Source organism: Nuphar pumila, chromosome 6, assembly GCF_984573655.1.
Source record: "Nuphar pumila chromosome 6, dmNupPumi1.hap1.1, whole genome shotgun sequence".
Taxonomy (NCBI): domain Eukaryota; kingdom Viridiplantae; phylum Streptophyta; class Magnoliopsida; order Nymphaeales; family Nymphaeaceae; genus Nuphar; species Nuphar pumila.
The window spans coordinates 122,282,108-122,301,006 of NC_143254.1; the positions used below are offsets into that span (position 1 = coordinate 122,282,108).

Genomic DNA, 18,899 nt, shown 5'->3' on the forward strand with positions numbered 1-18,899 from the left:
ATGTACATCCTCATAAAGAATCTACCACTCTAACCAGTTACCTGGTCATGATCATACACGCCCTCGCAGATAATCCTTTAGAGATCAGGTCCTCAACAGATACTACACACAATGATACATGCATCAATACAATCGACTGCTCCGAACAATTAACCGCTCTTGGGGTCAATAGCCACAATATGGGCACAAGCATGAATATCAACAATATACATTGTATCACTTCACATGGTAAAACAAAACACAAGATCACCCATTCCTCCAATAAGGTTCCATGAACCATGAATATATTATCGCATACTTCCAACATTTCTTATTACATGGCATATCAATCACATCACGCAGAAACATATAATACAACGCATCGTGTTATTGCAACAAGGAACATTTGAATCCTCAAATAGGACATCAAAGCATGCGTAAACGACACATGAGAACACACAGATATAGCAATCCAGATAATTCTACCGGCGAAGAGTAACTAACTCTATCAGACAGCCAAACAAAACAACTGAATAAGACAAGCACTCATAACAATGCTCGTGATACATACAATTACCATCAAATGGCTGATGGTCCATAAGCAAGTAATTAAATTAAGCGTAAGACATAAACCATTGCATCGCAAGCCATTCATAAGCTATACATGATAAGCAATCATACGACAACAGTTATATCCCAATATATAAGCAGCTTGTAAGATAAGCGGTCACATCAATCCTAGTTGCCACCAGTTCGTAGATTACGAGTTGTACGCAATCACATCAATCATAAGAGATGCAAGCTAACAAGTGGTACGTTGCAACAAGCACCAAGAACTTCAACCAAGGGGTAATGCAAGTCATATGCTAATATGTAGCAGCTGGCATAATGCTATTATTATAAGCAGTTCACTAGTATGAGAAACTACTTATTACTCAGCAAAGAACTACGTAAGCAGTTTAACCAACTAGAGTACCGCCTTGACAGGCGTGCATAGCTCAACGAGTAGCATACTGAACTATCGAGCAAGCAAGCAATCAACCAGTGTGAACAAACTTTCTGTTTCGATATTATTGAACTGTGGGTACGCGCAGGAAAAACGTAGAAACAACTGAGGCTAGTTTGGGTGTCTGTTATTCTATGTATTTTCAATAACCCGAATAGCTAGTTGAGTCTGATCCTAAAGGGACGACTTTAGCCGAGAGAGGATTCTCCAAAAGCAGGTAAGCAGTGTCACAGATGCATCCAACTTCTGCAGAAGTGTTGAGCTAACTATTGTAGCCCCTTTTCCCTAACTGCAATGACTGGGGAGGCATGATCATTGCCCGTGAGGTGGTTGTTAACAACCTGTCCATTGGAGTTTTGTACCGCTCTGTCCTCTCCCTTGACAGACAACAAGAAGCGAATGGATGCGTTAAGGGTTGCTTAACTAACGACCCATTCTATGATGTGGTCTTTAAACCACTTGAGCATATTGCCTGTGAAGGCGAATGTGAGGTCATTTTATGTGATTACAGCATTGTGCATTTAGCACTGTTCGAGGTCGTACGACCGTCTCATCCGATCATCGCAGTACTAACGTGTAGTGCACAGCTAGCAGCTTGTGCCAACATTTGGCATGTGATTATCTCGAATCTAATACGCTATCGGGGTATCTACATGCCTCGTATGACTCAATACCGACCTCGATAGACGGGATACGGGTTTCTCAACAGAACCAGTCAATCACCTCCTTCCAAATGCTTCGATTTGGGCAGTTTTTATGCTTTTGCGCAGCTCCCTAAAATCTCAAGTCGACTCTGCAGGACTCTTACACGAAGAGCCAGGATCCTTGCAAGGTATCCCTCTCCTTAGACGAGGATGTATCGCTCGCTCCCGACTGAACTCTTGTTGCAAGAGGGAGAGTGGCAGATGTCTCTTGCATCCTCCACGAGGATGCCTCAAAAGCGTATGCAATGAGCGAGAACCTGAGCATCATCTGCAATAGCAAGGCAATAACAACACATATGCAAAAGCAAGAGTCTGGGCGCAAAAGGCGAGGGCAAAGTAAAGATTGTGAGCAGGAGTGCAACGCAAAACCTTTGCGCAATGCGCAACAGCAAAGTAAAGACTGTAAGCAAGACTGCAACGCAAAACCTTTGTGCAATTCGCGACGGCAAAGTAAAGACTGTAAGCAGGAATGCAACGCAAAACCTTTGTGCGATGCGCGACGACAAAGTAAAGAATAAGGATCACGAAACTGCGTCCTTGAGTTAAATGTGTACTTGTATCTATGTCACACGGACTCGGCTCCAAGGTCGCCGCACCCGCGTCGACACGCACCAACACGGGTGCGGACACGGGTGCGGCTCGGACTCGGTCAACCCGACCCTGGGTGTGGTCAACGCACCCAGGGTCATTTTGGTCCATTTTTTGGAAAAAAAAAATTTTTGAATTTTTTTTTTTAATTTTCTGGGCTACAGCTGTAAGGAAAAAAACCCATCACAACTAAAAAACCTGTACACTTTCAAGTTTTAAGTACAGAATGGGCACAACTCAAGTTTTTGTGGTTTTTTCCTATATGAAGAAAGTGAATTATTACAGTGTATGAAGAAAGTGCCCAAAAGTGAATTATTCTTGTATGAAGAAAGTGTACAGAATGCCTTCACAACTCATCACCTGTCCTCTAATGGGCACAACTTTGACCGAGTCTTATATATATATATATATATATATATATATATATATATATATATATATATATTTAATATATATATAGCCGAGTCCCCGTGTCCAAAATTTTTGAAATTGCGCCGCACCCGTGTCGCACCCGCACTCATGTGACATAGACTTGTATAAATATATATATTTTTATATATATTTATTTAAAGGTCCTTTTTAGTTAATTGAACTTAATTCAATTATTCAAGTCTTTCGCGCAATCTTCCCCTACCTTGGAGAGTTGCAAGCTTGTTGGTGTCTACGAGTGTAAGCGATGGACGGCTCGGGTCGCGCAGCGCGAGCGGGATTCGTCGTACGAGCTGGAGGGGGGTTGCCTGAGAAAGGGTCGCCGGCGTGCGAGCGTCGCAGAGGGGAGGCTCGAGCAGGCTGCCGGTGTCAGGGTCCTTCGATGAGCCGAGAGATCGCAGCAGGGAGAGGGAAGGAACAACGAGAAGGGGAGACTGTCGCCGGCGAGGGTGGGCTCCGACAGTGCTATCGCCGGTGGCTATGCTTGCCGACGATGGCGGGTCAAGGAAAGTGACGAGGAGAGAGAGCGAGAGGGGGAGCATCGAGGGGAGGTGACGAGAGAGACGGAGGGATGGGGGGGGGTCGTATTTGAAACCCCCCTACCTCGCTATCTATAGAAGACCCGAGGGAGGCGGTGAGGCTTTGCCCGACCGCCTCTCCTTTTGGATCCGGGTCGGGTCCAAATTTGGATCCGACCCGGGTCCAACAATTTTATTTATGTATATTTTTTTTTAGGTTTTACACTGACTTCTGTCTTTGTCAAGGACATTCAAACGAAGAAGATGTTCGTTGTAGGAGAGCGACGTGGAAACATGTATATCTTCATCCTGCCTCCAGCATTCTGAAGCCTCCCAAGTCCGATTACACCTCTAGAAGTATTTTAAGTATATCCCAATGTAATAAGCCAGAACTTTGGCATTCTCGTCTTGGTCATTGTAGTCAAGTTTTTATTGAAAAACTAGTGTCCAATGAATTTCTTCCAGAATCTGTTTCTATTTCGTTGAAAAATAAAATGGGTTCCAGTTGTCAAGTCTGCAAAAGTCATGTACTTTCTTTTCATCTAATAAATAAAATAGCCTACATGCCTTTTGAGATAATATGTTCAGATGTTTGGGGCCCAACCCCCAATCCTTCCTCTTCTGTAAGTAAATATTATGTATCCTTCATTGAGAGTTTTTCTCGCTTTACCTGGATATTATTTATAAAACACAAATCAGAGTTTTTTCTCATCTTTCGTTGTTTTCATGCCTACGTTAAAACCCAATTCTCTTAAAACATCCAAATTCTCCAATGTGATGGAGGTGGTGAGTATTCCTCCAAAGAATTTTTAGATTTTCTCCAAGATAATGGGATACATCGTAGAGTTTCTTGCCCGTACACTCCACAACAAAATGGAATTGTTGAACGTAAGCACAGACACATTGTGGAAAGTGCAATGAGCATGATGCATGGTCTAATGTGCCTATTAGTCTTTGGACATAAGCTTTTCATACTGCTACTCATGTGATAAATCATCTTCCTATGCCTATTCTTGAAAATCAGTCTCCCTATTATGTTTTCTTTGGTAACCATCTTGATTACGATGAGTTACAAGTTTTTGGATGCACATGTTATGTTTACATTGATAGATCCATGAGAACTAAATTTCAGGACAAAGCCTCTATATGTCAGTTTGTAGGTTATGCAGACAAACACAAGGGTTACAGGTGTTATGATCCTGCCAATAGAAAGATCAGAATTTTCAGAAATGTTGTCTTTTATGAAAATAGTTCTCTGGGAAATAAAGCAGATCATAATCGTGAACATATTGACACCAATGATAATTAGTATGATCCGTGGCTCAATGTTGAGCTTATTTCACAGGCTGGGGACTATACTACCTTGACTCCTGAAAGCACAAACGATGAGACGGTTTCAGATGAGGCATCGAAGACAGAATGTCTGAGATACAAAGGAAATGTCTATACCAGAAGACTCAAAGAGTGAACAGATGTGCCTGCTGAAGAACACGTGGCATTGTCCAATGACACTGAGGCACCGAGAAGATCAGGCAGGATAAGGCATCCCATTGAAAAGTGGGTGAGTTATGATAATTTTTCAATGGATTTTCAGGTTTTTCTATCCAAGATTGAGAAACACGAAGAACCACTTGGTTTTTGTCAAGTCATTCACTCTAAGAAATGGATTGAAGCGATGAATGAGAAAATCGAGGCACTCCATGAGTGCCAAACATGGGAGATAGTTGGGCGTCCTCCAGATAAAAATGTTATTGGCTCAAAATGGATTTATAAGATTAAATATAAACTGAATGGTAGCATTGAACGATACAAAGCACGCCTTGTTGCCAAAGGTTTTACTCAAGAATACGTTCAAGATTATGAGAAAAATTTTAGCCCAGTGGTGAAAATGGGAACTATTCGTATTATTCTTGGTCTGGCAATTGAACATGGGTGGACCCTTAGTCAGCTTGATGTTAAAAATGCATTCCTGCATGGGGATTTAAAGGAAGAGGTCTACATGGAGCAGCCTCAAGGTTATGCAGGGGGAGATCCAAAGGAATATGCATGCAAATTAACCAGAGCATTGTATGGCTTAAAGCAAGCCTCCAGATCATGGTTCGAACGTTTCTCCTTAGAAATTCAGAACTACGGTTTCATCCGTTCCCAACTAGATCATTCTCTATTCATATACAAGGATGGTACCACCGTGGTTTTCTTACTTATATATGTTGATGATATTGTGATCACGGGCAATGCTCCAAACCATATTCATCGAATTAAGGTGCTTCTAAGTATGTGGTTCAAGATGAAAGACCTTGAGGAACTGAGATATTTCCTTGGCGTAGAGGTGGACAGGCAGGATGGAAAAATGTCATTAACTCAACACAAATACACTCTTGATCTTCTAGCCAAAGCAGGAATGACAGATTGCAAACCCCTGCCTACACCTAGTGTTGTCAATCAAAAGCTCAACATTTATGATGGTGAGTTGTATCCTGATGCAAGCAAGTATCGCAGTATAGTGGGCATGTTGCAGTACCTCACTTTCACCAGACCAGACATCGTATACTTTGTAAATCAAGTATCTCAGTTTATGCATGAACCAAACGTATTCTTCGTTATCTAAAAGGCACGGTGGGTGATGGACTCACATATGTTCAGTCTTCATGGGAGACACCAAAACATGATATATTAGCATACACAGATGCAGACTGGGCAGAGGACCCAGATGAAAGGAGATTTGTTTCAGGTTACTGTGTTTTCATTGGAAAAAATCTTGTCTCATGGAGTAGCATAAAACAGAAGGTTGTAGCAAGATCTAGCACAGAGGCAGAGTATAGATCTATGGCAGCTGTCACAGCTGAAGTGACCTAAATTAGGCATCTACTTTCAGAAATGGAAGAGAATGTCTCAAGTTCGAACCTTATGTGTGATAATAGAAGTACATACAAATTGCGATTAACCCAGTTCATCACAGTCGAACTAAGCATATTGAGATCGATCAACATTTCATCAGACAAAAGATAACAGATAAAGAGATTGAACCAGTTTATGTGTCTTCAGAAGAACAAGTCGTTGATGCGTTCACAAAAGGTCTCACAAGTAATCGTTTCTGGTATCTGAAAAACAAGTTGCACATGGTTTACTCCCATGCACAACTTGAGGGCGGGTATTAGAATATGGATCGAATATGGGTCCAGTAGAGAATCCATATCCGATACAGCTTCTTATACATGTATGTGTAATATGTATTTCTTGTAAAGGTCAGTTTGTCCATGTAAAATTGATTGTAACCCTATTAATCTTAATGAAAGATTAGTGCAACATTAAAAAAAAGAGTGCCTGCCGATTCCCAAGAAGGTTGAGTTCTCTCTTCCCTCTCTCTCTCTCCTCTCTCTCACCGATTCTTCGATTCTTTCAATAGTTTTATCAATGTCAATGGTGTGTTTCCTCTAGAATTTGTTGGTGGAATGCCCACCCTCCCTACAAAATTAGCAGTCCTTGATTTTGAATAGACATATCCATTCTGAATGTATAATGCGACATCAGTAGCAATAACCTCTCGAATCGTGAGTAGACATCTATATTCGACAAAATATTTTTCCAATGTTAGAATCTTGAAAGTAATACTTATAGTGTGTGTCTTGCCTTTGGGTCAAACCCAAGTGGTGCCCGCTTTGACCCGAGACACCTTTAAAGTGCGCTCTGGGTCACTCCCACCCTAACCTGATACCCCCCTTAGGGAAATTTTTGGGGTCAGGATGGGCACGTGCCCACCCTGACCATTGTAATGAGATATGTGGAATTACAAGACAAAGTACAAAACAAAGTTATTGGAAGCTTCTTATGTATGTGGGAAGCACGCTTCCCAAAAAGTCGCTTCAAAAGCGCGATACTCCTCGCTTCTGAAACTTCATGGGAATCTCGATTCCCCCACGTTTCTTCTATGCTTCCCACACACATGGTATATGTTTCCTATATGTTTTTCTCATGAGTCTTTTCATGTTTTTCATGTACTTCCTCTCACGCTTTCACTCACTTCCCATGTACTTTCTTTAAATTGGTAATAATCATTGTTAGATTTTAACAAAAATTTAACTCTTTTACTGAAAAATCATGAAATATAAGAATAATCAATTTTATTTTAGGTTTTATTTGCTTCTTGTTTGATTCCTATTCAGTTACCATATTGCTTCATTTTTTATTTATATTTTGCTTTCAAATTGATACTTCGCTTTCCGCTTCCTATAAATTTCAAAATGCCTCGCTTCTCGCTTTTGTTTCCCGTATCGTTTCCCACTTTCGCTTCCTAGTTTGGCAACCTTCGTGCAAAAGCACATACACAAGTCCAAGAATGGACAATACAATACAAGCACAAAAGTGTAGACAAAGACTTCAAAGAGTCATAAAATTCCAACAAAAGTAAAAAAATATAGAGTTTATCGAGTGAATATGCTTTAAAACGCATTGCTATACATGTGAGGGGTTCACCCCAATTTATACAAGAGAGAAGAGGGCATAGACTCTATTGGGAAGCCCCCAGGAGAGTCATTGGGAGCCCCCAACGGTCACAAATGTGACTGTTGGGGAGTCCCAACGACTCTATGGTCTTTTGACCATAGAGCCCATGCTCTATTACATAAATGACTTAAAAAATAAAAAAGTAAAAAATAAGAAAAGAGAAAATATAAAATGGTCACATTATGAAAAGACTAAAATACCCTTAAGGGTAATACAACTAACAAATATATATAGTCTGTTTTAACACCCCCGCCCTCCAACTTACGGTGTGATCACCAAAAGTTTGTTAACAAAAAACAAGAAGCGAGGTGTAGCCAAAACTTGGATAAAAAAATTTGCGAGTTGATATTATGATGTGACATGGCAACTCAATAGTTTCTCAAGAATTCATCACGAACATAGTGACAGTCTATATCAATATGTTTAGTACACTCATAGAAGGTGTGATTGCTGGCAATATAAATTGTGCTTTTATTGTAGAAACACATCTGGAGTAAGAGTAAGACAGAATATATGGAATGTCGGTTTAGTAAGCAACGAAGTAGTGATGGGAGTGTAGTGAAGCTTGGTAAGCAAGAAATACCGGTGGATGATTGTTTCAAATATTTGAGATCTATCATTCAAAAGTACGGAGAAATTGATGGAGATGTAAATCATAGGATAAAGGTTGGGTGGATGAAATGGAAAAGTGCAACTGGAGTGTTGTGCGATCGTAGAATGCCATTGCAGTTGAAGAGAAAGTTTTATAGGACGACAATTAGGCCCGCTTTACTATATGGTATGGAATGTTGGGTTGCCAAGAGACATCATATTCAAAAAATGAGTGTAGCTGAGATGTGTATGCTTAGATGGATGTGTGGAAATACAATAGAAGATAAGATTCGGAACGAGGAGATACGTAAGAAGGTAGGTGTTGCATCCATTGAAAATAAGATGAGAGAGAATCGTTTACGATGGTTTGGACATATTCGACGAAGGCCTAATGATGCTCCAGTTAGAAGGATGGAGAAATGAGAAAATATATTAGTTAAAAGATGTCGAGGTAGGCCTAAGAAGACTTGGATGGAGATGATAGGAAAGGATATGTGTAATACCCATAATTTTAGGCATTTATTTAAATATATTATAATATATATTTCATAACAAAGTGATTTGGGCCTGGGATCCAATTTTAGATCCAGGACCCATAAAGAGATTTTTCGAATAAATTTATCTCGTAAATTTGTTATATATGTATAAGTACAAAAAAATTTAATTAATTAAATAATTCAGAGAATAATTATTTAATAGGGGTGCGTAGATGGGTATGGGATCCATATACCGGATCCATATACATATATATATATATATATATATATATATATATGTATGTATAATCATAAATAAATAAAATTTTAATTGTTAAAAGTTAATCCGAGGATCCACAGTTGGATCCAACTTGTGGATCCATAGGGTTTGGAGTCGGGTTACGGGTCTCGGGTCCGGACCCGAGCCCCACCCTGTGTAACAGGCTTTTTAAAGAAAGAAAGGGCAACCCGATAAGGGTTGCCCGATAGATTGTAACAGAAACAAGAAAGGGGGCAAGGGGGGAGGGGGTTAAGCAGGGCGTAACCGACCCCTGCACCTCGGCAAAGAAGGCGGGCTTGGGGCCGATAAAGGTGGGAGTGGAGAGAGGGTTTTGCCCTCTCCACTCAGTCTCTCTCTCTTTCTTTCCCCCGTCTCTCTCCCTCTTCCTCTCAGTGTGAGCACGCCAGAGTGAGGATTCTGTAGCCGACGAACTTCGGCTACCTGCTACCATCGAAGCCTCCAGCGAGCACCTTTCTCCACGCCAGTAAAGAGGGGCGACACCAGCTTGCATCACCCCCCACGCGGCAGCGCTGACGAAGCTCAGCCGACCCTTCTCTTGCAGCCACGACAGCCTCCGATCGCCGGAAAGATCGCCGAAAAAATCTCCAATAAGGTACGGTGCTTCTTGGATTTTGGGTGAGGGATCGAACCTGAGTTCGATTTTGGGTAGTGATTTGAGAGGTGGGGTTCTTGCAACAACAAAAAACAACAACAACTACGCCTTCATCCCAAAACAATTGGAGTCAGCGATATGAACCAAAAAAGAAATTCATTTTGGGTCTTCCACATGAATCCTTTTCCTCCAATCATTTCTATCCAACGCCATGTCCTCGGTGAGGTTCAAAGCATTCATATCCTTTCCTATCATCTCCATCCAAGTCTTCCTAGGCCTACCCCGACCTCTTTTAACTAATATATTTTCCCATTTCTCCAACCTTCTAACTGGAGCATCATTAGGCCTTCGCCGAATATGTCCAAACCACCGTAAACGATTCTCTCGCATCTTATTTTCAATGGGTGCAACACCTACCTTCTTACGTATCTCTTCGTTCCGAATCTTATCTTTTATTGTATTTCCACACATCCATCTAAGCATCCGCATCTCAGCTACACTCATTTTTTGAATATGATGTCTCTTGGCAGCCCAACATTCCGTACCATATAGTAAAGCGGGTCTAATAGTCGTCCTATAAAACTTTCCCTTCAACCGCAATGGCATTCTACGATCGCACAGCACTCCAGTAGCACTTTTCCATTTCATCCACCCAACCTTTATCCTATGATTTACATCTCCATCAATTTCTCCATACATTTGAATGATGGATCCCAAATATTTGAAATAATCATTCACCGGTATATCTTGCTCACCAAGCTTCACTACACTCCCATCACTACTTCGTTGCTTACTAAACCGACATTCCATATATTCAGTCTTACTCTTACTCAACTTAAAACCTCTAGCTTCCAGGAATGACCATCTGTAACTTAATCATGTATAGTGTTAGGTTCAAAATTTAGTGATCATTAGGAGTATACTTGCTAAAATGAATATCAGCTAGTGTTAATGGACTACACTAGTATGTGCTGAACAATTTGTGTCAATTGAATACCTTAGGGTATATGCTGAACAGTTACTAGAAATCGTATACTCGGTGATATTCTGACTTTCCTACCCTATCATACTAGCGTACCTTGCTATCCTCTGATTTGACATAGTTGGGTTGTATTGCAACAATGTGACTTGCTTCCACCGTACTGATTTTTATTGCACCATTATGAATTGCTTTCACCGCTCTGATCTTCTGGAAAAAGTAAGATTTGACTTCACTTGATTAAAGTAACATTGACTATTGGTTTTTGTATTAGGTTACACCAGATTGTTTACTTTTCCCTACTTATGATCAATTTCTAGATCTGGTTTATGTGCTTGTGTGTGGGTGATAACTCATGCTATGAATGGAAGGTTTCATGTATCTACATTATGGGACATGTTTAATTATCATGCATGTATGATTTGGTTTCAAGTGCATGTGCATATATGGGATCGAAGTCTATTGGCATGTATAATCATGCATAAATATTTTCATATACTTATGAAACTATGGATGAATGCATGTGTGTTAAGTGATTACATGAAAGCACTTACACATGAATGGTTACACATGCATATGATTGTGAAAGCTCATGCACATTGTTAAAATGGTATGAATGAATGTGCATGTGGAATTATGTTGGTATGATTGCATACATTGCAAGTTGTAATGATTTTTGCATACGATGCATCGATGGCCTAAATGGACCATCATCGGCCTGGAGAGTCGTGGGTTTGATTTGCTTTCACATAGGTTTTTAACTGCATCACTTGAACCACATAAGATGGTTTGGCACATTACTATACTGTTATAGTGGTTTATACGGGCTGGAGTCCCGAATGGGTCCCCGCAAGGGAGGATGCGGGTTTTCACTTTACTTTTGCATATGGTGTTGCAAATTTAAAGAATTAACTTTAATAAAGATATAATAAGAACAGTGTAATATACATTCTGGGATATCTCATCTGGAGTATGAGAATCTTAGAAATCCGGTCTTGAGGAGACTGTGAGGATACAAAAACTCGGTGTGCTGTAATCTGGTCCCCTGAACCTGATATTGAGATTCTTTCTCCTGACCACGGTTTTAGGGAGAGTATGTCACTTTACCCGGGAGTGATGTGTTTGACACAGTTGTTGTTTATGGTACCAAGGAAGTGACACATGTGGGCGTGGGGTGTCCCTTGTGTCCCCGACATTAGATGTGGAGGTCTAATGTTCCGAAGGTGATTCGGTCGAGGGCTAAGTTGAAACCCAGTAATAAAATAAAAATTGTGTGTTAAGCTACCCTGGGAACCTACTTGACCTCGGGGATTGTACCCGTTTGGTGTATCCGCGGGCAACGGTAATTAAAAAGAGAAACTTAAGGTTGTGTGCATTTAATAGGGCATGCATATGGAAAGATGAAACTTAAATGAAAGATAACAGAAGAAATCATGCATTGCACATAATCATGCATTTTTCTGTTATGCATTAGATCATGCATGTTTGAATCATTCTCTATATCATGACATGATTTGGTGGTATCATAGGATTTACTTATTGAAATCATGCTGCAAGGTTTGGTTATTTAGTTCTTGATATATGGTACTGCTTTACTGTTCTTGACTGGTAAGCATATGTAATTGTTGGTAGGTATGGATATTTGAATACTGCAAATTTTATATCTGTACTCACTCAAATCATTGTATGAAATCTTATCCATGTTCTTTGTCTCACCTGGTTTCTTTAGAAGTAGTTGTGCTCAAAATTTCGGCTCTTACACCCTACTTTGTTGGTTTTTCACAAGATATGGTAAACAGTGAAGCTGGACTGACTACTGAGGATGGATGAGAGTCATACTTGAGCTTGTCAGCTTCAGCAGGGACATAGTGGCTCTATTTTTGCTTCTCTTAGTTCTTTTAAATTTCTGCAGTTGTTACTTCACTTTTGAGTTGTGTATGAGACTTTTATTGGTTCATTAATAAAAGAGTTTTAGTTGGTTGTTATGGATGATGATTGCAACTTCGTTTGTGGTGGTTGGGCTATCCAATGGAAATTGGAACTGTGAGGACCCCGGATCTCTGGGAAGATTTCCGCATTGAAAAAAAATATATTCCGCATTTTTAAAGGGTATGGATTGGGGTCGTTACAATATGAATGCTTTGAACCTCACCGAGGACATGGCATTGGATAAAAAAGATTGGAGGAGAAGGATTCATGTGGAAGACCCAGAATGATTTTCTTTTTTGGTTCATATCGCCGACCCCAATTGTTTTGGGATGAAGGCGTAGTTGTTGTTGTTGTTGTATTGTAGCAACACATCTTCAAAGATTTGGATATGCCAACTCCCATATCTTTGAGAAGATTCTGTAACCATACTAGCTCAATGGTTGTTGTTGTTGTTGTCATAGCTATATATTCAACTTTTGTTGATGATAGTGATACCTTTTGCGGCTTTTTGCATCTTCTAAAAAAATACATAAACCAGTAGTTGAGATTCTATCATCGAGATTGTCTCCCCAATCAGCATCAATATAAGTAAATCCAAAGAAGAAGAGGATAAAAAAAGCCACTTAGTTATGGTATTCTTTATATATATATGACGATTTTTAACACAGCACTCATATATACTGTGGTTGGAGCATGGTGAAACTGACTGGCGGAATGAATATCATGGGCTATGTGAGTAACTCGATTAGTTGCCGATAAGGTGTTGGATCTTCGAGAAAAGTCTCATCTTCGAGCCTTAATTTTGCATTGATCATCTTAGGTGTCTCCAGCTTATTATCATCTGAAATGTCTGACTTAGCACAAATATCAACAATAATTTTTATTTGAAAAAGAATATACCCTCAGGGAGAGTAAGCAACTTCAATACCTAAGAAATATCTTAGAAAACCCAAATCAGACATATCAAAATTCTCTTTTAAAACATTTTTAATATCAGTAACTCCTTGTTTATCACTTTCTGTTATAATCATGTCATAAACGTACAATAGAATAATAACTTTAGTACATGTACTTTTGACAAAAAAGAGCATTGTCAATATAGCAAGAATGAAACCCAGATGAGTCATTTCATTACTAAATCTATCATATCAAGCTTTAGGAGCTTGTTTAAGAACATACAAGGTCTTTTTAAGTCTCAGAGTTTTACCTTTTTCAATATTAAATCCTGGCCGAAGGTCGAAATAAACCTCTCCATTTAATTCACCATTGAGAAATGCATTTTTAACATCAAGTTGGTATATGAGCCATTTTTGGATAGATGTCACGGCTATGAGGGTCCTAACACTAGCCATCCTAGCTACCGATGCAAAGGTTTTCTCATAGTCAATTTCGTATTCCTAAGAATATCTCTTGCCCACTAACCTAGCTTTATATTTTTCTAGAGACCCATCACTCTTAGTTTTAACCTTAAAACTCATCTACATCTTATAGCTTTCTTTCCTAGTGGTAATGATGTCACTTCCTAAGTTTTAGCTTTTTTAAGGGCAAGTTCGACATTCATGCCTTCAACCCATTCTGGAAAGGTTTTGGCTTCATTCTAATGTGTTGGTTCATAATGCGAGTATAAAGCTATTAAACATGTTCTATAGTTTGGGGCCAAAGTATCATAAGATACAAACCTATTTGGTGGGATAAAGGCATGATTGGATTTTTTAAGAGGAGTTTCTTCTATAGAGGAGTCATGGGAATATTTTTCAAAAGCACATGGGGATTTCTTTGAAACTTGTACGGGTCTGTCAATAATATCATCATTTCTTAATGATGATTCAACATTCTCAACATTAGGATGTTCATCATCATCTAATTTTTCTTTATTATTTAAAAAAACATCACAAGAAGTTAGTTCTTGTGGCAAGAGGTCAAATAAGAAAGTGTCAACTCATCTTATAAAGGACCAAGTGCACTAAAATAATCACGGACACTCATGTCCCCTTGTTTGATGGTTCGTATTTTCTCTTGCAAGAAAAATCGTCTTGCAAGGTCTTTTTTGGTATACATACCCTTCATAAAGAACCATGCCTCATTGGCTTTGCAGAATTTATCAATGTTAGCACATATTTTGAGCTCAACATTGTTTATAAACCATGCAAGAATTTTTGCATGGTTATTTTCTCAAACTTCTACCTTGGATAGATTTAATTCAAACATCTCCTTCCAAGGATTTTTTTATTTCCTTCTAACTTAGTGAGCTTGAGTTGAAGCGCCAGGATAGTGCACATCACATATCCCCAAAGCTTCTTATCTTTGAGGTTATTCTCCATAACGGATGCCCCCATCATGTAGTTGGAACTTGGAACCATTTAGCTTGAAGAAGAGATAAATTTTATGTTCATGCTCCATTTTGATTTGATAGAAGAGAAGAGAGAATATGGAATAACACGGAAGAGCACCTCCACTTTGAGTCACCACGAACCCATGAACACTTTTGGATGCTTTCCCACAATCACGAATACTTAGTGGTCACTTTCCACAAGACCAAGAGCACTATGGCTCTGATACCATGTAATGAGATATGCGAAATTACAAGACAAAGTGCAAAAGCACATACATAAGTCCTAGAATGGACAATACAAAGGTACAATACAAACACAAAAGTGCATACAAAGACTTCAAAGAGTCTTAGAATTACAACAAAAGTAAAAAATATAGAGTTTATTGAGTGAATATGCTTTGAAAAGCATTGCTATACATGTGAGGGGTTCACCCTTATTTATACAAGAGAGAAGAAGGCATGGACTCTATTGGGAAGCCCCCCAATAGAGTCGTTGAGGAGTCCCAATGACTCTATGGACTTTTGACCATAGAGCCCATGCTCTATTACATAAATGACTTAAAAATAAACTAAATAAAAAAGTAAAAAATAAGAAAAGGGAAAATATAAAATGGTTACATTGTGAAAAGACTAAAATACCCATCAAGGGTAATACAAGCAACAATTATATATATATATATATATGATTACATATATAATCATATATATAGTCTATTTTAACACCCATAACGATGCTCCGCCCTTGATTCAAGGGATAGAGGAAATACTCTTCTGTCTAGATACGTATATATGCATGTTGGAACCATCATCACAGGAAGGTGACATTTTGAAATATCATGACACTATCACAATATAATAAAAAAGTGATTAGAAAGGAACCACAATATTTTTAAAATAATAAAAGCTTAAAAACACTGTTATTCTTGCAATAATATTGTGATATTATCAATACATGCACAAAAAATATTTTAAATATTTTCTCAGTCTACTAAATTTCTTTTATATCAGTTATTATTTTCATATTTTGTATCTTCTCAAATGACAAGACTTTTCCAAAATGTACACAAGATTTATCAAAACATCTATAACATTCTGAGGTTTTTCCATGTCTAATGTGACAATGGTTTGTACATCAACCAAATAAGATCTTGACATACCAAAGTTGAAAGAGTTCTTGGTTCACACATAAACACTTCATGGAATTCATTTTCTGTCCAAGATTTTCATGCATATGTATAATCGTAATTCAAGTTCATCATAAGGAATTAAACCTCCACCTTTTCTATTATTGCAAAATATAAGGGAATGTACGTTGGAAAAAAAGAAAGTTCCAACCTACAGCAAGATAATAACACCAAAGAAGAAGAAAATCGTGTTCAACTATAACTAAAATAGATGCATAAATGAAGGCCTACACCAGCATTAGACTGAAAAAATTATAACTGTCCATAAACTTAAAATGTTCAGATGAAATACCTTCAACATCTCCATTTCTTCTTTTGTTGGGCAAAACTTAATGAGATTCTCCACTTGATCAATGTCCAGGATTGACATATCTAAAGCCAATACTGCACTCTGACAACCAGAACATGAAAGGCATTCTCAGTTAACAATTTACAGCTTGAAAAGGATAAGGAAACCAAGAATGTCAAATTATTATTCTACCACGAAATAATGAATAGAAAGTACTAAATTAATCATCTGAATTGATAGTGCACAAGAAAGAAACGTGTGACCAGAATACAAAATCAAAATAGTTCCATAACTTAAAGAATGACAGAAACAAAGGCCTTAGTGTATGAAGAAAATAGAACATAATCAATACCTTGCCACCACATACAAATCCATTAAAGATAATCTATTTAATGGTCAACCACTTCAAAGTTACAAAGCATCGTATAACCTCCACATGGAAACTAGACGTCCCAACCTCTAAAGTGATTCTTCATTATTTATAACATGTTGCTCGCTAAACATTCGTCAGACACAGGGTAGAAGAAAGATACTACAAACACTATAGTGGACAAAGACTTGATCCTGTGAAAATCATAAAGCATTCTGAGAGGCATTACAAGCTTAGTTTAACCTAAATAGATAAGATGTAAGCAGCAGATGACCTCAAGCGAACCGGCAACGTATCTCAGCCTCCTCGACCACCTCATCAGCAGCAACAACGAGCACAACCAAGCAGTGGCAGGGAGCCGGGTCGAGTTTATGCAGCCACGGTCGATCAATTGACCAAAGGGGATCTCGTTCAAGGTACCATTCTTGTTGCTGATCAAGCAGCTTTTGCATTCTTTGATTGTGGTGCTACACACTCGTTTGTGTCAGAAAAATTCGTAAAACAATTGCATATAACGGTAAAAACACTTGATAATGCTTTAGACGTGTATAACCCCGTTGGGAAGAACACAGTTTGCACCACTTACATACCTGAATTGGATGTAGTGGTGGCAGAGCGGCACTTGCCTGCTTGTGCTATCCTGATTGAGATGACAGAATTTGACGTCATCCTAGGCATGAATTGGTTGCACAAGTATCATGCCAAGATCTTTTGCCGTGATGGCAAGATCGTTTTATCACCTCTAGGCTCTTCGAGAGTAGAATTCAGAATTCAGAATTCCCAGACCTGTTCGAGCAAGCCGGATGATCTCGGCGCTTAAGGCACAGAACTTCTTGCGGAAGGGATGCACTGCCTTTTTGGTTAGTGTTATCCAGTCAGATCCAATGCCCATTCCCATCAGTGAGCTAGATGTTGTTCGCGATTACCCCGACGTTTTTCCTAAAGAGCTGTCGGGACTTCCACCGTCTCGTGAGGTAGAATTCAATATTGAATTGCTACCAGGTACGACATCAATCTCCAAAGCACCCTACAGAATGGTGCCAGCTGAGCTTGAGGAGCTGAAGAAACAGTTGCAGGAGTTGTTAGATCAGGGATTCATTCGCCCCAGCGTTTCTCCTTGGGGAGCTCCTGTGCTCTTCGTGAAGAAGAAGGACGGGACCTTGCGTCTGTGCATCGACTATCGAATGCTCAACCAGGCCACGATAAAAAACAAGTACCCATTGCCGCGTATCGAAGACTTGTTCGATCAGTTACAGAAGGCCAAGGTTTTCTCGAAAATCGATCTTAGGTCCGGATACCATCAGCTGAGAATTAGGAATGAGGATATTCCTAAGACGGCCTTTCGGACGAGATACGGACATTACGAGTTCACGGTCATGCCGTTCGAACTGACCAATGCCCCCGCAGCTTTCATGGACTTGATGAATAGGGTGTTCAAGCCATTTTTGGATACCTTCGTGATCGTATTCATCGATGACATCTTGGTGTACTCAGAAAGTTGAGAGCAACATCGAGAGCACCTAACGATTGTGTTGGAGACTTTGCGAAAGGAACGTTTGTATGCCAAGTTCTCTAAATGTGAATTCTGGCTCGAGGAAGTCATGTTTCTGGGACACGTTATTTCTAAGGAAGGAGTGTCCGTGGACCCTGCAAAGGTGGAGGTTGTACTTGGTTGGCAACAACCGAAGAACGCACGTGATATCAGAAGTTTCCTTGGACTAGCGGGTTACTACAGAAGATTCATTCAGGATTTTTCTAAAATTGCGTTACCCCTGACGAAGTTACTGAAGAAAGAGGCTAAATTCTTATGGGACGAGAAGTGCGAGGCGAGTTTTCAGTTATTGAAGGAGCGACTTACCAGTGCTCCTATTTTGACCTTACCTTCTAGTAAGGGCGGATTCGTGATTTATACTGATGCCTCTGGGTCAGGCCTAGGGGCCGTGCTGATGCAGAATGGGAAGGTGATCGCTTACGCTTCTCAACAACTTAAAATTCACGAGAACTACCCAACTCACGATTTAGAGTTAGCTGCGGTGGTGTTCGCACTGAAGATACGGCAACATTACTTGTATGGGGAGCAGTTTGAAGCATTCACCGATCATAAGAGCCTTAAGTATCTTTTCTCGCAG

General features: G+C 39.5%; 1 protein-coding gene across 2 annotated transcripts in view; it reads right to left on the reverse strand.

The window, feature by feature from the left end:
* The window catches only part of LOC149835993 (formin-like protein 14), a 105,023-nt gene that overhangs the window by 45,576 nt on the left and 40,548 nt on the right, over positions 1-18,899 (reverse strand). For both annotated transcript variants that reach the window (XM_090008893.1, XM_090008895.1), the window contains exon 8: positions 16,404-16,502. In XM_090008893.1, coding sequence (XP_089865019.1) covers positions 16,404-16,502 — 99 coding nt within the window. The remainder of the gene's footprint in view (positions 1-16,403; positions 16,503-18,899) is intronic.